A 15,974-nucleotide genomic window follows, 5' to 3' on the forward strand; every position below is an offset into this window, starting at 1 on the left:
CTGCAGGGAACCGATGTGCTTGGCCAGCAGTCACGGGCGCGAGAGCCAGAACAGGTAAACACACAAATCCCTGTTCTGTGAGGAGAAGAGAGACAGCTTGTGTGTTGCTACTAGCAAGGAACAACGATCTGTCTTTTCCTCTAGTCAGTTCCTTCCCCCTACAGTTAGAACACACACTGAGGGAACACAGTTAACTCCTTGATCGCTCCCTAGTATTAACCCCTTCCCTGCCACTGACATTTACACAGTAATCAGTGCATTTTTATAGAACTAATTGCTGTATAAATGTCATTGGTCCCACAAAACTGTCAAAAGTGTCCGATCTGTCCGCCACAAAGTTGCAGTCCTGATAAAAATCGCAGACCACCGCCATTACTAGTAAAAAAAAAATAATAATAAAAATGCCATAAATCTTTTCCATAGTTAGTAGACGCTATAACTTTTGCGCAAACCAATCAATATATGCTTATTGCAATTTTTTTTATTACCAAAAATACATAGAAGAATATATATTGACCAAAACTGATGAAAAAAATTGATTTTTAAAAACATTTTTGAGGATATTTATTATAGCAAAAAGTAAAAGATAATGTTTTTTTTTTTTCAAAATTGTCGCTATTTTTTTGTACAAAAAATAGCACAAAAAGTAAAAACTGCAGAGGTAATCAAATACCACCAAAAGAAAGCTCTATTTGTGGGGAAAAAATAACATATATTTTGTTTGGGTACAGCATTGCAATTGTCAGTTAAATCGACGCAGTGCCATATCGCAAAAAATGGCCCATTTAGGAAGGGGGTAAATTCTTCCGGGGCTGAAGTGGTTAAAGAAGGTTGTTGACAAGGATGGGGAAGACCTGGGACTTCCTGATTCTGTACTTGATGTTTGCCATCAGGAAGGTACCCCAGTCCTCTCCATTTGAGTTGCTTTATGGGAGACACCCTCGGGGGCTTTTTGACATAGCCAAGGAAGCCTGGGAGGGGGAGCAGACACCCCACATTGAGCATATCACTCTAATGCAGGACAGGATTGCAGCAATCATGCCTATGGTAAAAAAAAAAAACACCTACTGCAGGCCCAAGCAGCTCAACAGAGAATATACAACAGGGGGGCCTGTCCCTATGCTTTGTCACCTGGTGATAGGGTCCTGGTGTTAGTTCCCACTGTGGAAAGCAAGTTGCTGGTTAAGTGGCAGGGTCCCTTTGAAGTAATTGAAAGATTTGGGGAGGTCAATTACAAAGAGTATCAACCAGGTAAAAGGAAGTCTGAGCAAATATACCATATAAACCTGTTAAAGCCCTGAAAAGATAGACTGGCATTGACTGTGAGGTACCCCCCGTAACGCCTGAGTACGCTCTGGTCCCAAAGTTTGACACGTACCCAATGCCCAGGGCATTGATGAACCCAATGCCCAGGGCATAGACAAACTTATAGACCGATTTGGCAAAGCTCGCTATCTGACCACTTTGGACTTGACCAAAGGATATTGGCAAATACCCTTGACTGGTAGCACCAAAGAAAAGACAGGAGGGGTAATTTCAGTATAAGAAAATGCCTTTTGGGTTGCAAAATGCCCCTGCAGCATTTCAGAGGGCCATGGACAGGACCCTAAGACCTCACTGACAGTATGCAGCAGCATATCTGGACGACATAATGGTGCATAGCACTGACTGGGAGTCTCACATGTCCCATGTCCAGGCTGTCCTTGATTCCCTCTTCAAAGAAGGTTTTACAGTGATTCAAAAAAAATGTGCCATCAGTTTAGAGGAAGCCAGGTATTTGGAGTACACTATTGGCCGTGGAGTCATTGAACCTCAAGTGAATAAAATAGAAGCCATCCAGGAGTGGCCACATCCTGCAAACAAGAAGCAGGTCAGGGCCTTTGTTGGGATTGGGGGTTATTAGAGAAGGTTTAGCCCAAATTTTTCAACTATACAGACCTTGCGAAAGGGAAAGACTCCATGATGGTCGAATGGTCTCCAGTAGCAGAGGAATCTTTCCAAGTCCTGAAGAAGGCTCTTTGTGCACAGCCAATACTGTACTCCCCCGATTTCTCCGAAGACTTTTTGGTTCAGATGGATGCGTCTGATGTAGATTTCGGGGCAGTATTGTCACAGGTACACAATGGAGAAGAACACCCTGTGGTGTACCTAAAGCAGAAAGCTCAAAAAGTATGCAGACATTGAAAAGGAATGTTTATCCATAAAGTGGGCCATGGATACGCTAAGGTACTATTTGTTAGGGTGCCAGTTTGAGTTAATAACTGACCATGCTCCCCTGAAATGGCTGGCCCAAAAGAAGGAGACTAATAGATGGGTGAACTGGTGGTTTTTGGCTCTACGGCAGTGGTCACCAACCTTTTTTGGCACCGGGACCAGCATTGTGGAAGAAAATTGTGCCAAGACCCAGAGGGGTGTATGTGGCTTTTCGCGGGCAATTTATCGGGGCAATGGCTGGTGTTAATGCTTCAATCATTCTGGCACCATTGATATGGTGTCATGAGGATTAAAGCGCATTATTTATATTATTACATTGTAAAATACAATAAAATAGTTCAAATCCCCATAATACAGAATATGCCACCAGATGCAGATTGTCACTTGCCTGCCACCAAATATGTTTTGTTCCTTGCCACGTCGCCTGCCACCAGATGCATTTTTGCTCCTTGCCACATCGCCTGTTTTCAGATGCAGATTGTCACTTGCCATGTTGCCTGCCACCAGATGCAGCTTGTCATCTGCCACATCGCCTGCCACCACATGAAAATTGTCACTGCAGTGGTGGCAGCACAGGCATGCGCATTAGTTCAGAGGCAAGTCTAGAGTAGTGGGTAGTGAGTAGGGATGAGCTGAGTGTGAGCTGAGTGTTCGAGTCAAACCCATGTTCGACTCAAACATCGCCCGTTCTCGAAATCGGAACATTCTCGGCATCGCTGTGCTTTGCTGGCTGATGATTGGCCAAGCACAGCGGCCTTCAGCGGAGAGAGCCATAATTGGCCACAGGCAGGGTGCCTATGGCCAATTATGGCTCAGGGGGTTTAGTACACGCCCCACACTATATAAGGCCGCCTTGCGTAGTGTATTGTGTCGGCTAAGAGAGAGAGAGATAGGCGGAGAGACAGTGTCTGAATTTCCTTTGAAGCTGTTGCAATTACAGTCAGTGTATTGTGCCACCTGCACAGTGTACACCTAAAGCTACCCCAATTTCTAGTGTTCTTCTGATCCTATACCACAGACAGCTGCTGCAGCAATTACAGTCTGTGTATTGTGCCACCTGTACAGTGTACACCTAAAGCTACCCCAATTGTTGGTGTTCTTCTGGTTCTATACCACAGGCAGCTCCAGTAATTACAGTTGGTGTATTGTGTCATCTGCACAGTGTGCACCTAAAGCTACCCCAATTTCTGGTGTTCTTCAGATCCTATACCGCAGGCAGGCAGGTGCAGTAATTACAGTCGGTGTACTGTGTCATCTGCACAGTGTGCACCTAAAGCTACCCCAATTGCTGGTGTTGTCCTGATCCTATACCGCAGGAAGCTGCAGCAATTACAGTCGGCGTACTGTGTCATCTGCTCAGTGTGCACCTAAAGTTACCCCAATTGCTGGTGTTCTTGTAGTAATAATACTACAGGCAGGCAGTTGATTCTGCTAGCTGCAATACAATCAGTATATACGTCCCAGGTTTGTGCAGCTACATCTCCCTGCAGGCCATTAGTATGTCTGGAAGGCCAACAAGGAGAGGCAGACATTCATGAGCCAATAAAAGAGGGCAAGCAGGCTCTGTGTCTAGAGGCAACAGTGCTGGTCGTGGATGCAGTGCATCCTCATCAGCATGTGGCCATGGGACACTCTTGTCCTTATTTTCGGCAGCTGGATGTGTTGAGCCACAACATGCCGAAGACTTGGTAGAGTGGATGACCAAGCCCTCCTCATCCTCCTCATCCTCTCTCACTCAAGCTCAGGGTACTGGCAAAGCAGCTGCCAACTCGGCCTCTTCCCTCGTCTCAATGGCATCAGTCACTCCTTCATTAGCCCCACCATGTCCTCCTGAGGAGTCCCCCGAACTGTTTGAGCACAGTATTGAGTATATGCTCCAGGAGGATGCCCAGCGTTTTGAAGGCTCTGATGATGATACCCAGCTAGAGGAAGACAGTAACATGAGCCCAGAGAGAGGGGATTCCCAAGAAGGACAGCAATCTGGCAGTCATGTTCCACCAGCTGCAGCATACTGCCAGGTTTGCTCCAGTGATAAGGAGGGAGGGGATGATGAGGTCACTGACTCCACCTGGGTGCCTGATAGGAGAGAGGAGGAGGCACATCTCCAATGAGGCAGGGTTCCCTCCAGGGGCCAGCTTAAGGGCAGCACACCGACTGAATCACACCGCAGAGCTCCACCTGTGCAGGGCGCTACCTCTGCACGTTATTCCAAAAGATTTTTGGTGCGGCCCTTTTTTGAGACGAGTGCATCAGATCACACCACTACTATTTGCAACATATGTCTCAAGAGTATCTTGTGTGGCCAAAACATCAGCCGCTTAGGCACCACATGCTTGACCAGACATATGTAGACCTGCCATGCAGTTCGCTGGCAAGCGTATCTAAAAGACCCACACCAAAGAACAAAGCTGACCTCTCCTTACTCCTCCTCATCAGCTGGGATCTCCAACCCCACTATACCTTTAGTTCTCTCTGAAACCTGCACTGAGAGGAATGAAGGTATAGAATTAGGTGTGTCACAGCCAAGTACTTACGGGCAATCTGCTAGCGGCACAGTGACGTCCGATTGTACCAGACAAATTTCTCTGCCCCAGCTGCTACACCGTCAAAAAAAGTTCGCTCCCAGCCATCCACATGCCCAGTGGTTTAGCTTGTCTAAATTGCTAGCACTTCAACTGCTGCCTTTTTAGTTGGTAGACTCGGCCCCCTTCCATGAGTTTGTGCAATGTGCGGTTCCTCAGTGGCAGGTTCCCAAACACCACTTTTTCTCACGGAAGGCGATTCCGGCTCTCTACTGGCATGTGGAAGGCAATGTCTTGGCCTCGCTGGACAGGGCGGTCAGCGGTAAGGTGCATATTACCGCTGACTCATGGTCCAGCAGGCATGGACAGGGATGTTACCTATCTTTCACGGCACATTGGGTGACTCTTCTGGCAGCTGGGAAGGATGCAGGACAAGGTGCAGTAGTGTTGGAGGTTGTTCTGCCACCACGCCTCCAAAATGCTAATACTGGTGATTGTGACACACCTCTCTCCTCCACCCCTCCTCTTCTTCTTCCTCCATGGCCTCTTCCTGTACTTTGTCCTTGGAACCAGCGGTGCTCCGTAGGCGTTCAAGGGGCTACGCGAGGCCCCATCCTCCTCAGCTAAGACGTGTCAGGCTGCCAGGATTCCCACAGTGTCTCCGGTGGAGACAGGATGGATGCGCTGCGCTGGACCATCGCTAGATCAGATCACCCATCCCTGGACCCTGGAGAAGAGATCCCCCATCGCTGGATAGCAAGAGTGGATTACCACCGCTGGAATCTTTTTTAATTTTTTTTTATTTTTAATAAAGGACTTTTCAAAACGGTGTGTGTTTTTAAAAAAAAAAATTTACACTTTGTTTGTGAAATGGTAGGGGTAATTTTGTACCCCCTTACCATTTCAAATGGGGAGGGCGGGATCTGGGGGTTCCCTTGTTAAAGGGGGCTTCCAGATTCTGATAAGCCCCCCGCCCTCAGACCCCCACAACCACCGGCCAGGTATGTGGGGATGAGGCCCTTGTCCCCATCAACATGGGGACATGGTTCTTTGAGGGGTCACAGACCCCCAAAGCATCCTCCCAATGTTGAGGGCATGTGGCCTGGTACGATTCAGGAGGGGGGTGGCGCTCTCTCGCCCCCCCTCTTTTCCTGCAGCCTGCCAGGTTGCATGCTCGGATAAAGGGTCTGGTATGGATTTTTGGGGGAACTCCACTCCATTTTTTTTTAATTTGGCATGGAGTTCCCCTTAAAATCCATACCAGACCTGAAGGGTCTGGTATGGATATTTGGGGGGAACCCCACATAATTTTTTAGTTAATTTGATGCGGGGTTCTTCTTAATATCCATACCAGACCTGAAGGGCCTGGTAATTGAGTTTGGGGGGAACCCCATGCTTTTTTTTTATCAATGACCATTTTCTGTATTACGGGGAGCTGACAATTCATTATAGCCGCGAGTGCTTTTAAATTACTTTTTTTTTTGCAGAAATGACAATTTGTGCAGGGACAGTTCTAAGCACGGAAAAAAAAACGCTCCTTTACAGGCATACTATACACACCCCCCAGGAATATTACACTTTTATTGTTTCACTTTATTTATAGCATTATTAAAATCACTGCTCCCGAAAAAACAGCCGTTTTTAAAAGTTTTTTTTGCATTGATACATGTACCCTGGGGCAGTACCCCGGTCCCACACACTTTTTATGACAATAACTTGCATATAAGCCTTTAAAATTAGCATTTTAGATTTCTCCCATAGACTTTTACAGGGTGTTCCGCAGCTTTGCGAATTTGCCGCAAACACCCAAAATTGTTTGCTGTTCAGCGAACACGCGAACAGGCAATATTCGAGTCGAACATGAGTTCGAATCAAACTCGAAGCTCATCCCTAATTGCCAGTTATCGCAAACGCTTGATTGCAGTTGTTGCCACCAAGGGTGGCACCACCAGTTATTAGGTTTAGGGGGCAATTTATTTTTTTAAATAAAGCCAGGCAGGTTTGGGCAGCTTTTTTGCCTTAATGAAACCATCATTTAAAAACTGCATTTTGTATTTATCTTTGTGTAATAATAAAATTAGTTTGATGATCTGAGTCATTTAAGTGTGACAAATATGCATAAAAATAAAATCAGAAAGGGGGCAAATACTTTTTCACAACTGTGTGTGTATAATATATATATATATATATATATATATATATGTGTGTAGCACTGGTATTTTTAATACCAATGCTAGTGTAGCTTTGTAAATTTAAGTTGTCTGAAGCTGCAGTTTGGCTCAGACTAATTACACCAAGTTCTGGTTTCTGTACCAGTTCAGCTGGGTTGTGCTAGTTTCCACTTGACCGTGGGTGTCGCTGTCACCACCGGTAAGTGTTAGAAATGCAACAGGCTGGATGTATTGAGTACTCCTTTTACTCAGAAATAGCCCAGTGGGAGTGGTTCACCCACTGTGCATTCTGGGTAAGGGTACTTAAGGTACTGACGGCATTTTGAGTGGTCTCTTTCTTGGGGTTCGCTATCCTGACCTCATGGCCCTCCTGGCCTGAGGTGTGCGCGGCCTGTCTCCATGTCTCGGAGCCTGCTGGCTCAAGGCCTTGTAACTGAGAGGGTGGGCCCAGAAGTCTTGGGGCCTATCGATCCAGGGGTGGTCCTGTGCTGTCTCGCCTGCGGGGAGAAGCCAAGCAACTGGAGGATCCAGGGGAGGATTTTTCCAAGAGAGGACCGAGCACCAAGGCTGGTATCTCTGGAAGAGCCTGGAGACTTAGTTGGAGGATGCATCCCAGGTCACCTACTGCACAGTATCGCCGGTGTCTTGTCAAATAGCGTCCTCCATCAGATAGTGTCCCCTGCGTACTGCGCATGCGCAGTACACAGGAACACAGATTCCTAAATTGACGAGGATGAACGGCGCCTGCGCCGTGAGTCCAGGTTCTATCCCCACTATCCAAGTGGACATAGAGTTAGAATAAAAAAGAGCCGAGCGCAGCGAGGCTGAGCCCGAAGCGTGGCGAGCGAAGCTCGCCCGCGAGGGGCCCTCTAAAATTCACAACCCTATGTCCGCTTGGATGGTGGGGCTACCACCTCCACTCACGGCGCAGGCGTCGTTCAGCTTCGGAGATTTTCCGAAGCTTCGTCTGCTCCGTACTGCGCATGCGCAGTACGGAGTGGACACTATGTGATGCCCGGACTCTATACGCCAGAACACCGGATCAGCTGAAGGAAACTGGTACCGTGTGACAAGTCTTTATTTTCTTAACAAGTTGCTGGTTGTGCTTTCCTGTGGCAGAGGACTACACAACGGTTTCATTTCAATTCACAAGTCTGTAGCACAGACTTTGTTTAAGCATCTCACCGGCTGCTAGGTCAGTGAGAGAGGCCTATCTGGTGACTGCTAGATCCAGCCTGTGGAAGCTGTTTATTCCTCTGGATCAAGAGAATACCTCTACCTGCAATTACAAGATACCTGAACTCCTTTTAACCCTCTATCCCTCTATTACACAACTTCGTGTTTCTTGCAAAATAAATCTTTGGAAAAAGGACTAAGTGTCGGAGCTAACATTCTTTATTCCATTCTACAACGGGACCCCTAAGACGGACACAGTGAGCAGGTGAGGTAATGGTAAGTACAACAAAAACAGCAGCTCCTTCGGGGGTTAGTGCTACACATTATATATATTTATATATAGTGTTTGTATTAGTCGAAAAAAGAAAAATTTTATTTTTTAATAGTGGTGAACATAGTACGTAGTGGCAAAACATGGGGATAACTGTACAGTGGTTCAGTAATGGGGGGCTTGCAGTGGATCATTTTCTAGTAATTTAGTTTGTTTTCTAAACAGTGATCACATAATATGTTGGCAACAACCAGTTATTTGCTACAGTATGCCAGCAATAAATGGGCAATCATTTCAATACATGGGCCACAAATGGGCAATCATATACAATACACATACAGAAAATGGGCAAACATGACAATATGTGGGCAACAAACTGGTAAGCATGACAAAATATGGGCAATGGGCATTGTAGGGGAGGTGAGAATTGCCAAAAAGCATTTTTAATTTTTCAGATTTTTTTTTTTCCATGTATCAGGCCACATATATTAAAGAAAAATTCACATAAAAAGATGGAGCAGGGCATTAATGATAACTCAAGATATGTATTTAATGTACATGCTGTAATTTCCCTTTTTAAAATGTGTACACATTAGATACACAGTTCTTTCCAAAAAAACAAACACTTCTATCATTGGATTTCCATGTCCATAATAATAACCTGTTAATTCTTTTAGTAAATTGCTAGACAATGAGTAGTAATTACTCTATATGTATCTGTGGCAGGTCCTCGGTCCTGCTGGTAAGCTTAATGAAACGGGATATTCCATCTGTTATATAACCGTGATAGTTGTGTAATCAACTCTATGGACTCAGCAGGAGATGGGAGATCAAAAGGAACTTCACAAATACAACATCAATACAATTCTATAAAAATGCAAATGAAAAGAGACCTCAACTAAACTATAGGCATTGAGGAGGGTGAATTGTAGGGGTACTGAAGTCAGTGTAAATGTGTAGCTATGTGTCAGCTGTGATACGTATATCCCACAGTGTTCCAATTCCAAGTAATGTGACCCAGCACCTCAAGTCGCATGACCCGTGACAGCTGTAATGTTTAGGTGCTAAGGTCAGCAGCCTTCACTGACCTTAAAGACTCAGTTGACCTTGGGCTGGTTGGTACCATTGGGCTGGTTGTTACAGCCTATGATTATGCTAACTTAGGTTGTACCATTGGCCCTTTGGCTCGTTCTGCTATCTTGTCCCACGTTCTCTTTTTCAACAGTGTAACGGTATTCAGGCACAGAGTAGCATCCCCACTTTTGGCTCAAAAATCGTCTAAGGCTTGCTTTTTAAAGTTGATTGCAGTAAAACTTGGATAAGGCTTAATGAGCTGTGGGGTACTCCAGTGTGTAGAACAATAGCAAGAGGATGCCCTTTCTTTTTCTACAGATACTCCTTAGAAAAGTCCCATAGCAATGGCTCTGGGAATGGGCAACACTGGGACACCAATAGCAGTGTGCAAAGCCGGGTGAACCTCAGTCATTGCATCAAGAGGATAACAGCAGCACAGTCACCCAGATTATGCTCTCAGGTCTGTACTGACAAGTCATTAAATATCTGGATGCCTTCCTCCTGCCTTAGGAAGACATTTGCAGAGTTGACTTTCCACACTGATCCCTGGGTGAGATTCCCTCCTCTTCTTTAGCCTCAGAGATGTCTTTGAATAGATAGACCCTGAGCTTTATGTCTGCTGGGACTTTGTTGAGTTTCTTGGCAGGGGTCAGTTAAGTAACCTGGCAGGGTAATAATCCTCCAGGCTGGGTGCCTCTATGCCTGGAAAATAGCACTTAAGCCCCGTACACACGAGAGGACTTATGTCCGACAGACTTCCAAAGGAGTTCCGCCGGAGTTCCGCCGGAGTTCCGCCGGAGTTCTGACAGACTTTTCGGCCGAACGGATTTGGCCACACACGATCACACTAAACTCCGACGGATTCGAACGTGATGACGTACGACCCGACTCGAATAAGGAAGTTCATAGCCAGTAGCCAATAGCTGCCCTAGCGTCGGTTTTAGTCCGTCGGAGTAGCATACACACGAGCGGATTTTTCGAAGGGGACCGGGTCCGGCGGAGTTCCGTCGGGAAAATTTGAAGCATGCTTCATTTCTAAAGTCCGTCAGACTTTTGCGAAGCTAAAGTCCGTTGCAGCCCACACACGATCGGATAGTCTGACGGACTCGGTCTGACGGACTTTGGATGTTGAAAAGTCCGCTCGTGTGTACGGGGCTTTACTGATCCTATTTATAGTCTTTCCAATAACCTTCAGAGCAAGCCTCCTCAGGGATTGGCTAGGACCTCAGAAATATTCAGACTGCTCGTCTAGCCTGTTTCACTCCTATGTTCTTGAGCTTTCCAGAAAGTAAGGAGAAACAATGCTTGACCTTCTGCATGTATCTGGACCCAGCCTGTGTTTGACCTTGGCTCGCCCCTGTGTATTCTTTGGACTGATATATCTGTGCATGACTTCTGGACTGGCTCCTGGTTTCTCTGTTCATCTGAACACAGCAAGTTCATTTCAGCCTGCTCCATCCATCCAGCAGTGGCCGAGCTCTTCTTCGGGCATTGCGCTTCCTGTTCCCAACTTGAGGAGCATGCTGCACCTAGCCACAAGAGGAGCCCTCTTAGCATCTTGATCTCCATACATGCACCTGACAGATGTGTAACTCTGTTACACAATCTGTGGTGTCAGCAGGAAGTATTGATAGTTTTAAGAATCTTGGATGTGCATCTTAGTGAACACAACATACAGGGATATTTGAAATGCCTATCGACATTGACACGCACACATACACTATATATATATATATATATATATATATATATATATATATATATATATATACACGGGTTAAACTGGATGGAATAGTGTCAACCTTACCAACTGTGAAACTATTCAAATAACAAACATGGTATATTTACCTACTTTGTGCAATAGTTATGCACAAAGCAGCCCCAAACCTTTTCTTCTGAAGTCCCCCACTGGGGCTCCAGGCTGCTCCTCTTTGGCAATTGCCCCCATGGATGGCGGCTTTCCATGGGGGCACCCATGCATGCTCACTCCCGAGCCATCCTGTCTGCGTCTATTTACCTCTCCTCCCGTGCGCATGCCCATCAATGCATATGGGGCCATGTTCATGTGAAAGCCAAAATTATGTCCGTACCCCAGATTAGAGATGAGCAACATACAGAGTTCCTCTGTGAGCTTAGCGTCCCATGTCATTATACACCTTACCTGTTGCATGTTGCTTTAAGGAGGGACACTGCTGAGCCCATGGCTTCTCCATCAGTCCTATGTATCTCTATCACCTCACTCCCAATGACAGAATTGGGGCACCTAGCATCTCATGCACAATAATTTAGCTCCTTCCACTCTCTTGTCCCATGTGGCCAGGTACATGAGGTCTCCAAATAACCTGTTAAGTTCCAGATATTTTGGAGGAACCAACCGCTGTGGAGGGAGGCAGAACATAGATTCCCTCGCTACCAGATGACTTGTCACCAACGACAGGTACCATGCCCTATTGACCAGCTGCCATACACTCCCACCAGTCTATGGTTACCCGTGGCAACTTCTCTCCTGCTCCAACTCTGCTGCCAAGTTGAACTTTCACAGTGGCTTTCCTTCTGTGCCCCATCAGTGTTTTACAGGCCCTGTTCTTCTGTTACACCAAGCACCACTTTCAAAGACTTCAGACCAGGCATTGACCACTTTAATAAACTTTACTGTACGCGTACAGGTCATAATGCAGACTCGGTCCTACTCACTAATTAAACTGTGTCTGCTCAGGTGTATCTGTTCATGTGTAAGTCCATGACTGGCAGAGTCAATTGTTGGAGAATCCTCTTAGGGTGGAAGACGGACATGGCTCTGGGCTACATCTAATAACAAAAATCACATGCCTGACAAAGGGGTCCAGCAGGGCTTCCAAAACACTGTGCTCCTCTGTTTGTGATGTGATCTCTCTTCACTGAAAAAACGTTTGGAGTTCATGGAAGATCCATTGTGTGCTGGTGAATATTTACATATTTACATTGGGTCCAGGCTACATCTTTCCCTGTGATCCAGACTCTCATTTTCCATGTGGTCCCACTCACTCTATATATAGACCAGAGTGGAGGGCAGAACCTAAAAAGCCCAGTAAACCGGCAGACCCAAAGTTCAACCCTTCCCTAACCTGGGCAGCTTATGACGCATACACACGGCCGGACTGTATGGCGTACTTAGTCCGTCGAAACACATTTCAGCGGACAGTCCGCTCGTGTGTGGGCTTCAGCGGACTTTTTCAGCGCGCAGTCTGGCGTACTAAGTATTTCGGATTTTTCGAAATTCTGTCCGTCGTACTTTGGTTTCAGCGGACAATCCGCTCGTCAGTAGGCTAGTTCGACGGACTAAGAATGGCGCATGCTCAGAAAGGATTTACACGGCGGAAGGGTGCTTTGCTGTGTATTGGACTTCCTATTTCTAGTCCCGTCGTACGTGCTGTACACGTCATCGCGCAAGCTTTCGACGGACTGTTTGTGCATCCGTGTGTGGTCAAGTCCATTCAGTCGAAAGTATGACGGACTGTCCGTCGGATTGTATGACGGACTAAGTACGCCATACAGTCCGCCCGTGTGTACGCGGCATTAGTCTTGCTCAATAGTAGCATACTTCCCTAGTAGGCATCTGCCTACAAACTGCTTCCATTTGTGTCTTTTAAATATACCCTTTAACAAAATGTATGCCATTTTAAAATATAACTTACTTTTCCTTTAACTTAAAGATGTCTTTGTCAAACTCTGGGAAGAAGGTGTCACATTCAAAGTCTGCCATAATGTCTGTAAAGTAGATGTGGCTACACCCAGGGTGCTTCATCATATTCTGCAAAGAGAAAAAAAATTATAGGTGGAGGGCCACAGCATGAGTCTTTATCTAATTCTGACTGTTTCGCATTTTTAGAATAGAATTTTAGAATTTTTAGAATACACTACATTCAAATTCCTAAATTGATAAATGAGATTAGTACACACATACAGTTTCATAGTAATTAACAAAGCTTCTGTCTTCTATTGGGTAGTTTAACCATTTCAATACTGGGCACTTTTACCCCATCCCTGCCCAGGCCAATTTTCAGCTTTCACAGCTGTTGCACTTTTGATGACAATTGCGTGGTCATGCAAAGCTATACCCAAACAAAATGTTTATATATTTTTTTTGAGATACATCTTCCTTCTTGTGGTATTCAATCGCCAATGTTTTTTTTTTACTTTTGGGTAAGAAAAAAAAGATGAAAAAAGACCGAAAAAAATAAAAAAATAAAATAAATAAAGGTTTTGAAAAAAAAGGTTTTTTCTCCTTCACTGATGAGGAAGCACTAATGAAGAAGCACTGATGGGCACTGATGAGACAGCACTGAAGGAGCACAGATGAGTTGGCAATAATGAGGAAAAGCACTAACAGGGGCGTAACTATAGGGGGTGCAGCAGTTGCGACCGCAACCGGGCCCTGTGATGCAGGGGGCCCACGCAGCCCCCTCTACATATGGCCGGCAGCAGCATAGGCAGCTAGGGGTACCAGTGCACCATGAACACGGGTGGCTGGAGGTGGAGGGTGACTAGAAGAGCTCCATGCTTGACTATCGCACTGGCTGCTCTTTAGTTGTGCATTCCCTGCATGACCTGTGTCCTCGGCCGGGTCCTCAGAGTACCCCTCTCCTGCTCCGTGCAAGCGCACAGATGCAGTGCAGCCCTATGAGAGCCGGCTCCCCAGGGGACACTGCAGGCTTGTCTGCCAGCTCCCCTCCTCCCCCGTCATACACAGATGATAGGTCTTTCTGGGAGATATGCTGATCACCCGTTCAGCACAATGGATGGAGCCCAGGCCAACATGGATGAGTGCGCGGCCTACAGCTTGGTCATGGTGAATGAGAGGACCCGATCCCCCACACACCATTACATACCCCCTCCATCTCCCCCTGGGGACAGGGACCCCTTCTCACCTGGGGACAGTAACTTCATCTGCCCTGGAGAAAAGGACCTCATCTCTTCTGGGGACGGGGACCCCATCCTGCTAGGGACAGTCCCCCAATGGGGCACCTAAAAATAAAAAATAAAAATAAAAACTACTGATACCAGTGGTGGAACTACAGGGCTCACAAAGGTCATACCTGTGACCACGCCCTGGAGTTCCACCGCCGAACTCAGAGGGAAGGGCCCTGGCTGGGTTTCAGGGGGGCCCTTCATGGTTTCTTGCATCGGGGCCCTGAAGGTTCTAGTTACGCCACTGAGCACTAATATGCAGCACAAATGAGCACAGATGGGCGGTACTGATGAGCAGGCACTGACTGGCATCACTGATGGGCACTGTTGGGGCTGCACTGTTAATCAGTGCCCTGATTATCTGTGCAGCTCTTCCCTGTGAGTAAATGCCGCTGATTGGCTTTTCTCAAGTCACACACTGTCAGTGTGAGGAGAGGAAAGCCAAAACCCGGCATTTCCTTGTTTACATGTGATCCGGTGTGATTGGATATAGCTGATCACATGGGTAAAGAGCCGCATCATTGGCTCTTTACTGAGATTGGGGATGCTCCGTGTCCCTGGGACACCCAAGCACGGTGAGAGTGGGACCCATCATATAATGTCATCCCAGAACAACAGAATCACCACACAGTCATGATTTCCCTATACGGAGATGGTGAAATGCAGTTGCAAATGTAAGATGAACCTGTCACTTTGCCTATTCAATACACAGTGACAGATTATCTTCATAGCTATCAGCCCACTTATACTCAACATTATTGGGTGTTTTGCCTGTAGGAGCTAATCGGGAGTGTAATTTTTCAGTCTTGGAGCTTACATAGGGTTAAACTCTATGAAAACCATAAGAGCCCATTCTCAATATACATGTGTTGTGCTGTGCTGGGCAGGAATGGTCACGCAGTCCCAACACATACTGTAGTCAAGGCAATTTGCTTATGTCCTAAAAAATTATTTCAGTTCACACCACTGCACTGTGGTGGGATTCGCTGAAAAGTAGGACATGCTGCATTTTTACACAATGCAGGGTGTTACAATGTGACATTGTAATAAAGTTATAAAAATTAATTGAATAAAGTAAATGTGCTGTATAACGCTTTGCTTGAATGAGCTCTAAAAGTGAATGAATAATCAGTAAAAAATACCTGGTGATTTTTGCCAGTTCCCTTGTCTTCCTACAGCAATCTGACCTTGCCAGACATGAAAGCAGATCCTTCATGGTGTGGTCTGCATGCGTCCGTCAGCTATCTGATTGGAGTTAGAAGATGCTTCTCCAACGTATGATGAACCTGTCGTTCCCCCTGCCTAACCTTACTCTGCTTTGGTAAAATGGATGGGGCACATATAAAGCTGCTTCCCATGGAGGCACCTGTGGGTGCTCGCTCACATTCCACCCTGTCCGCATCTATTAACACAGAGCGGGAGGCTCGGCCCACTCCCCGCTCGCTCGGCACAACATTTGATTGACAGAAGTGGAAGCCAAGGGCTCTCGCTTGCTATCAATCTGCCCAATCTGATCTGTACATCACTGGATCAAATCTGGCTCAGGTAAGTAGGTAAAAATAGGATTTTTGTGCTCACCGTAAAATCCTTTTCTCTGTA

General features: G+C 46.2%; 1 protein-coding gene across 2 annotated transcripts in view; it reads right to left on the reverse strand.

Annotated features, from left to right (window-relative positions):
- Positions 1-15,974, reverse strand: part of LOC143960161 (dihydrofolate reductase-like) — a 75,029-nt gene that overhangs the window by 8,403 nt on the left and 50,652 nt on the right. For both annotated transcript variants that reach the window (XM_077468474.1, XM_077468475.1), the window contains exon 6: positions 13,103-13,218. In XM_077468474.1, the coding sequence (XP_077324600.1) occupies positions 13,103-13,218 (116 nt within the window). The remainder of the gene's footprint in view (positions 1-13,102; positions 13,219-15,974) is intronic.

Source organism: Lithobates pipiens, unplaced genomic scaffold (genome assembly GCF_037356315.1).
Source record: "Lithobates pipiens isolate NorthernLeopardFrog02 unplaced genomic scaffold, aLitPip1_a1.2 Scaffold_8, whole genome shotgun sequence".
In the NCBI taxonomy this organism is placed as follows: Eukaryota; Metazoa; Chordata; class Amphibia; order Anura; family Ranidae; genus Lithobates; species Lithobates pipiens.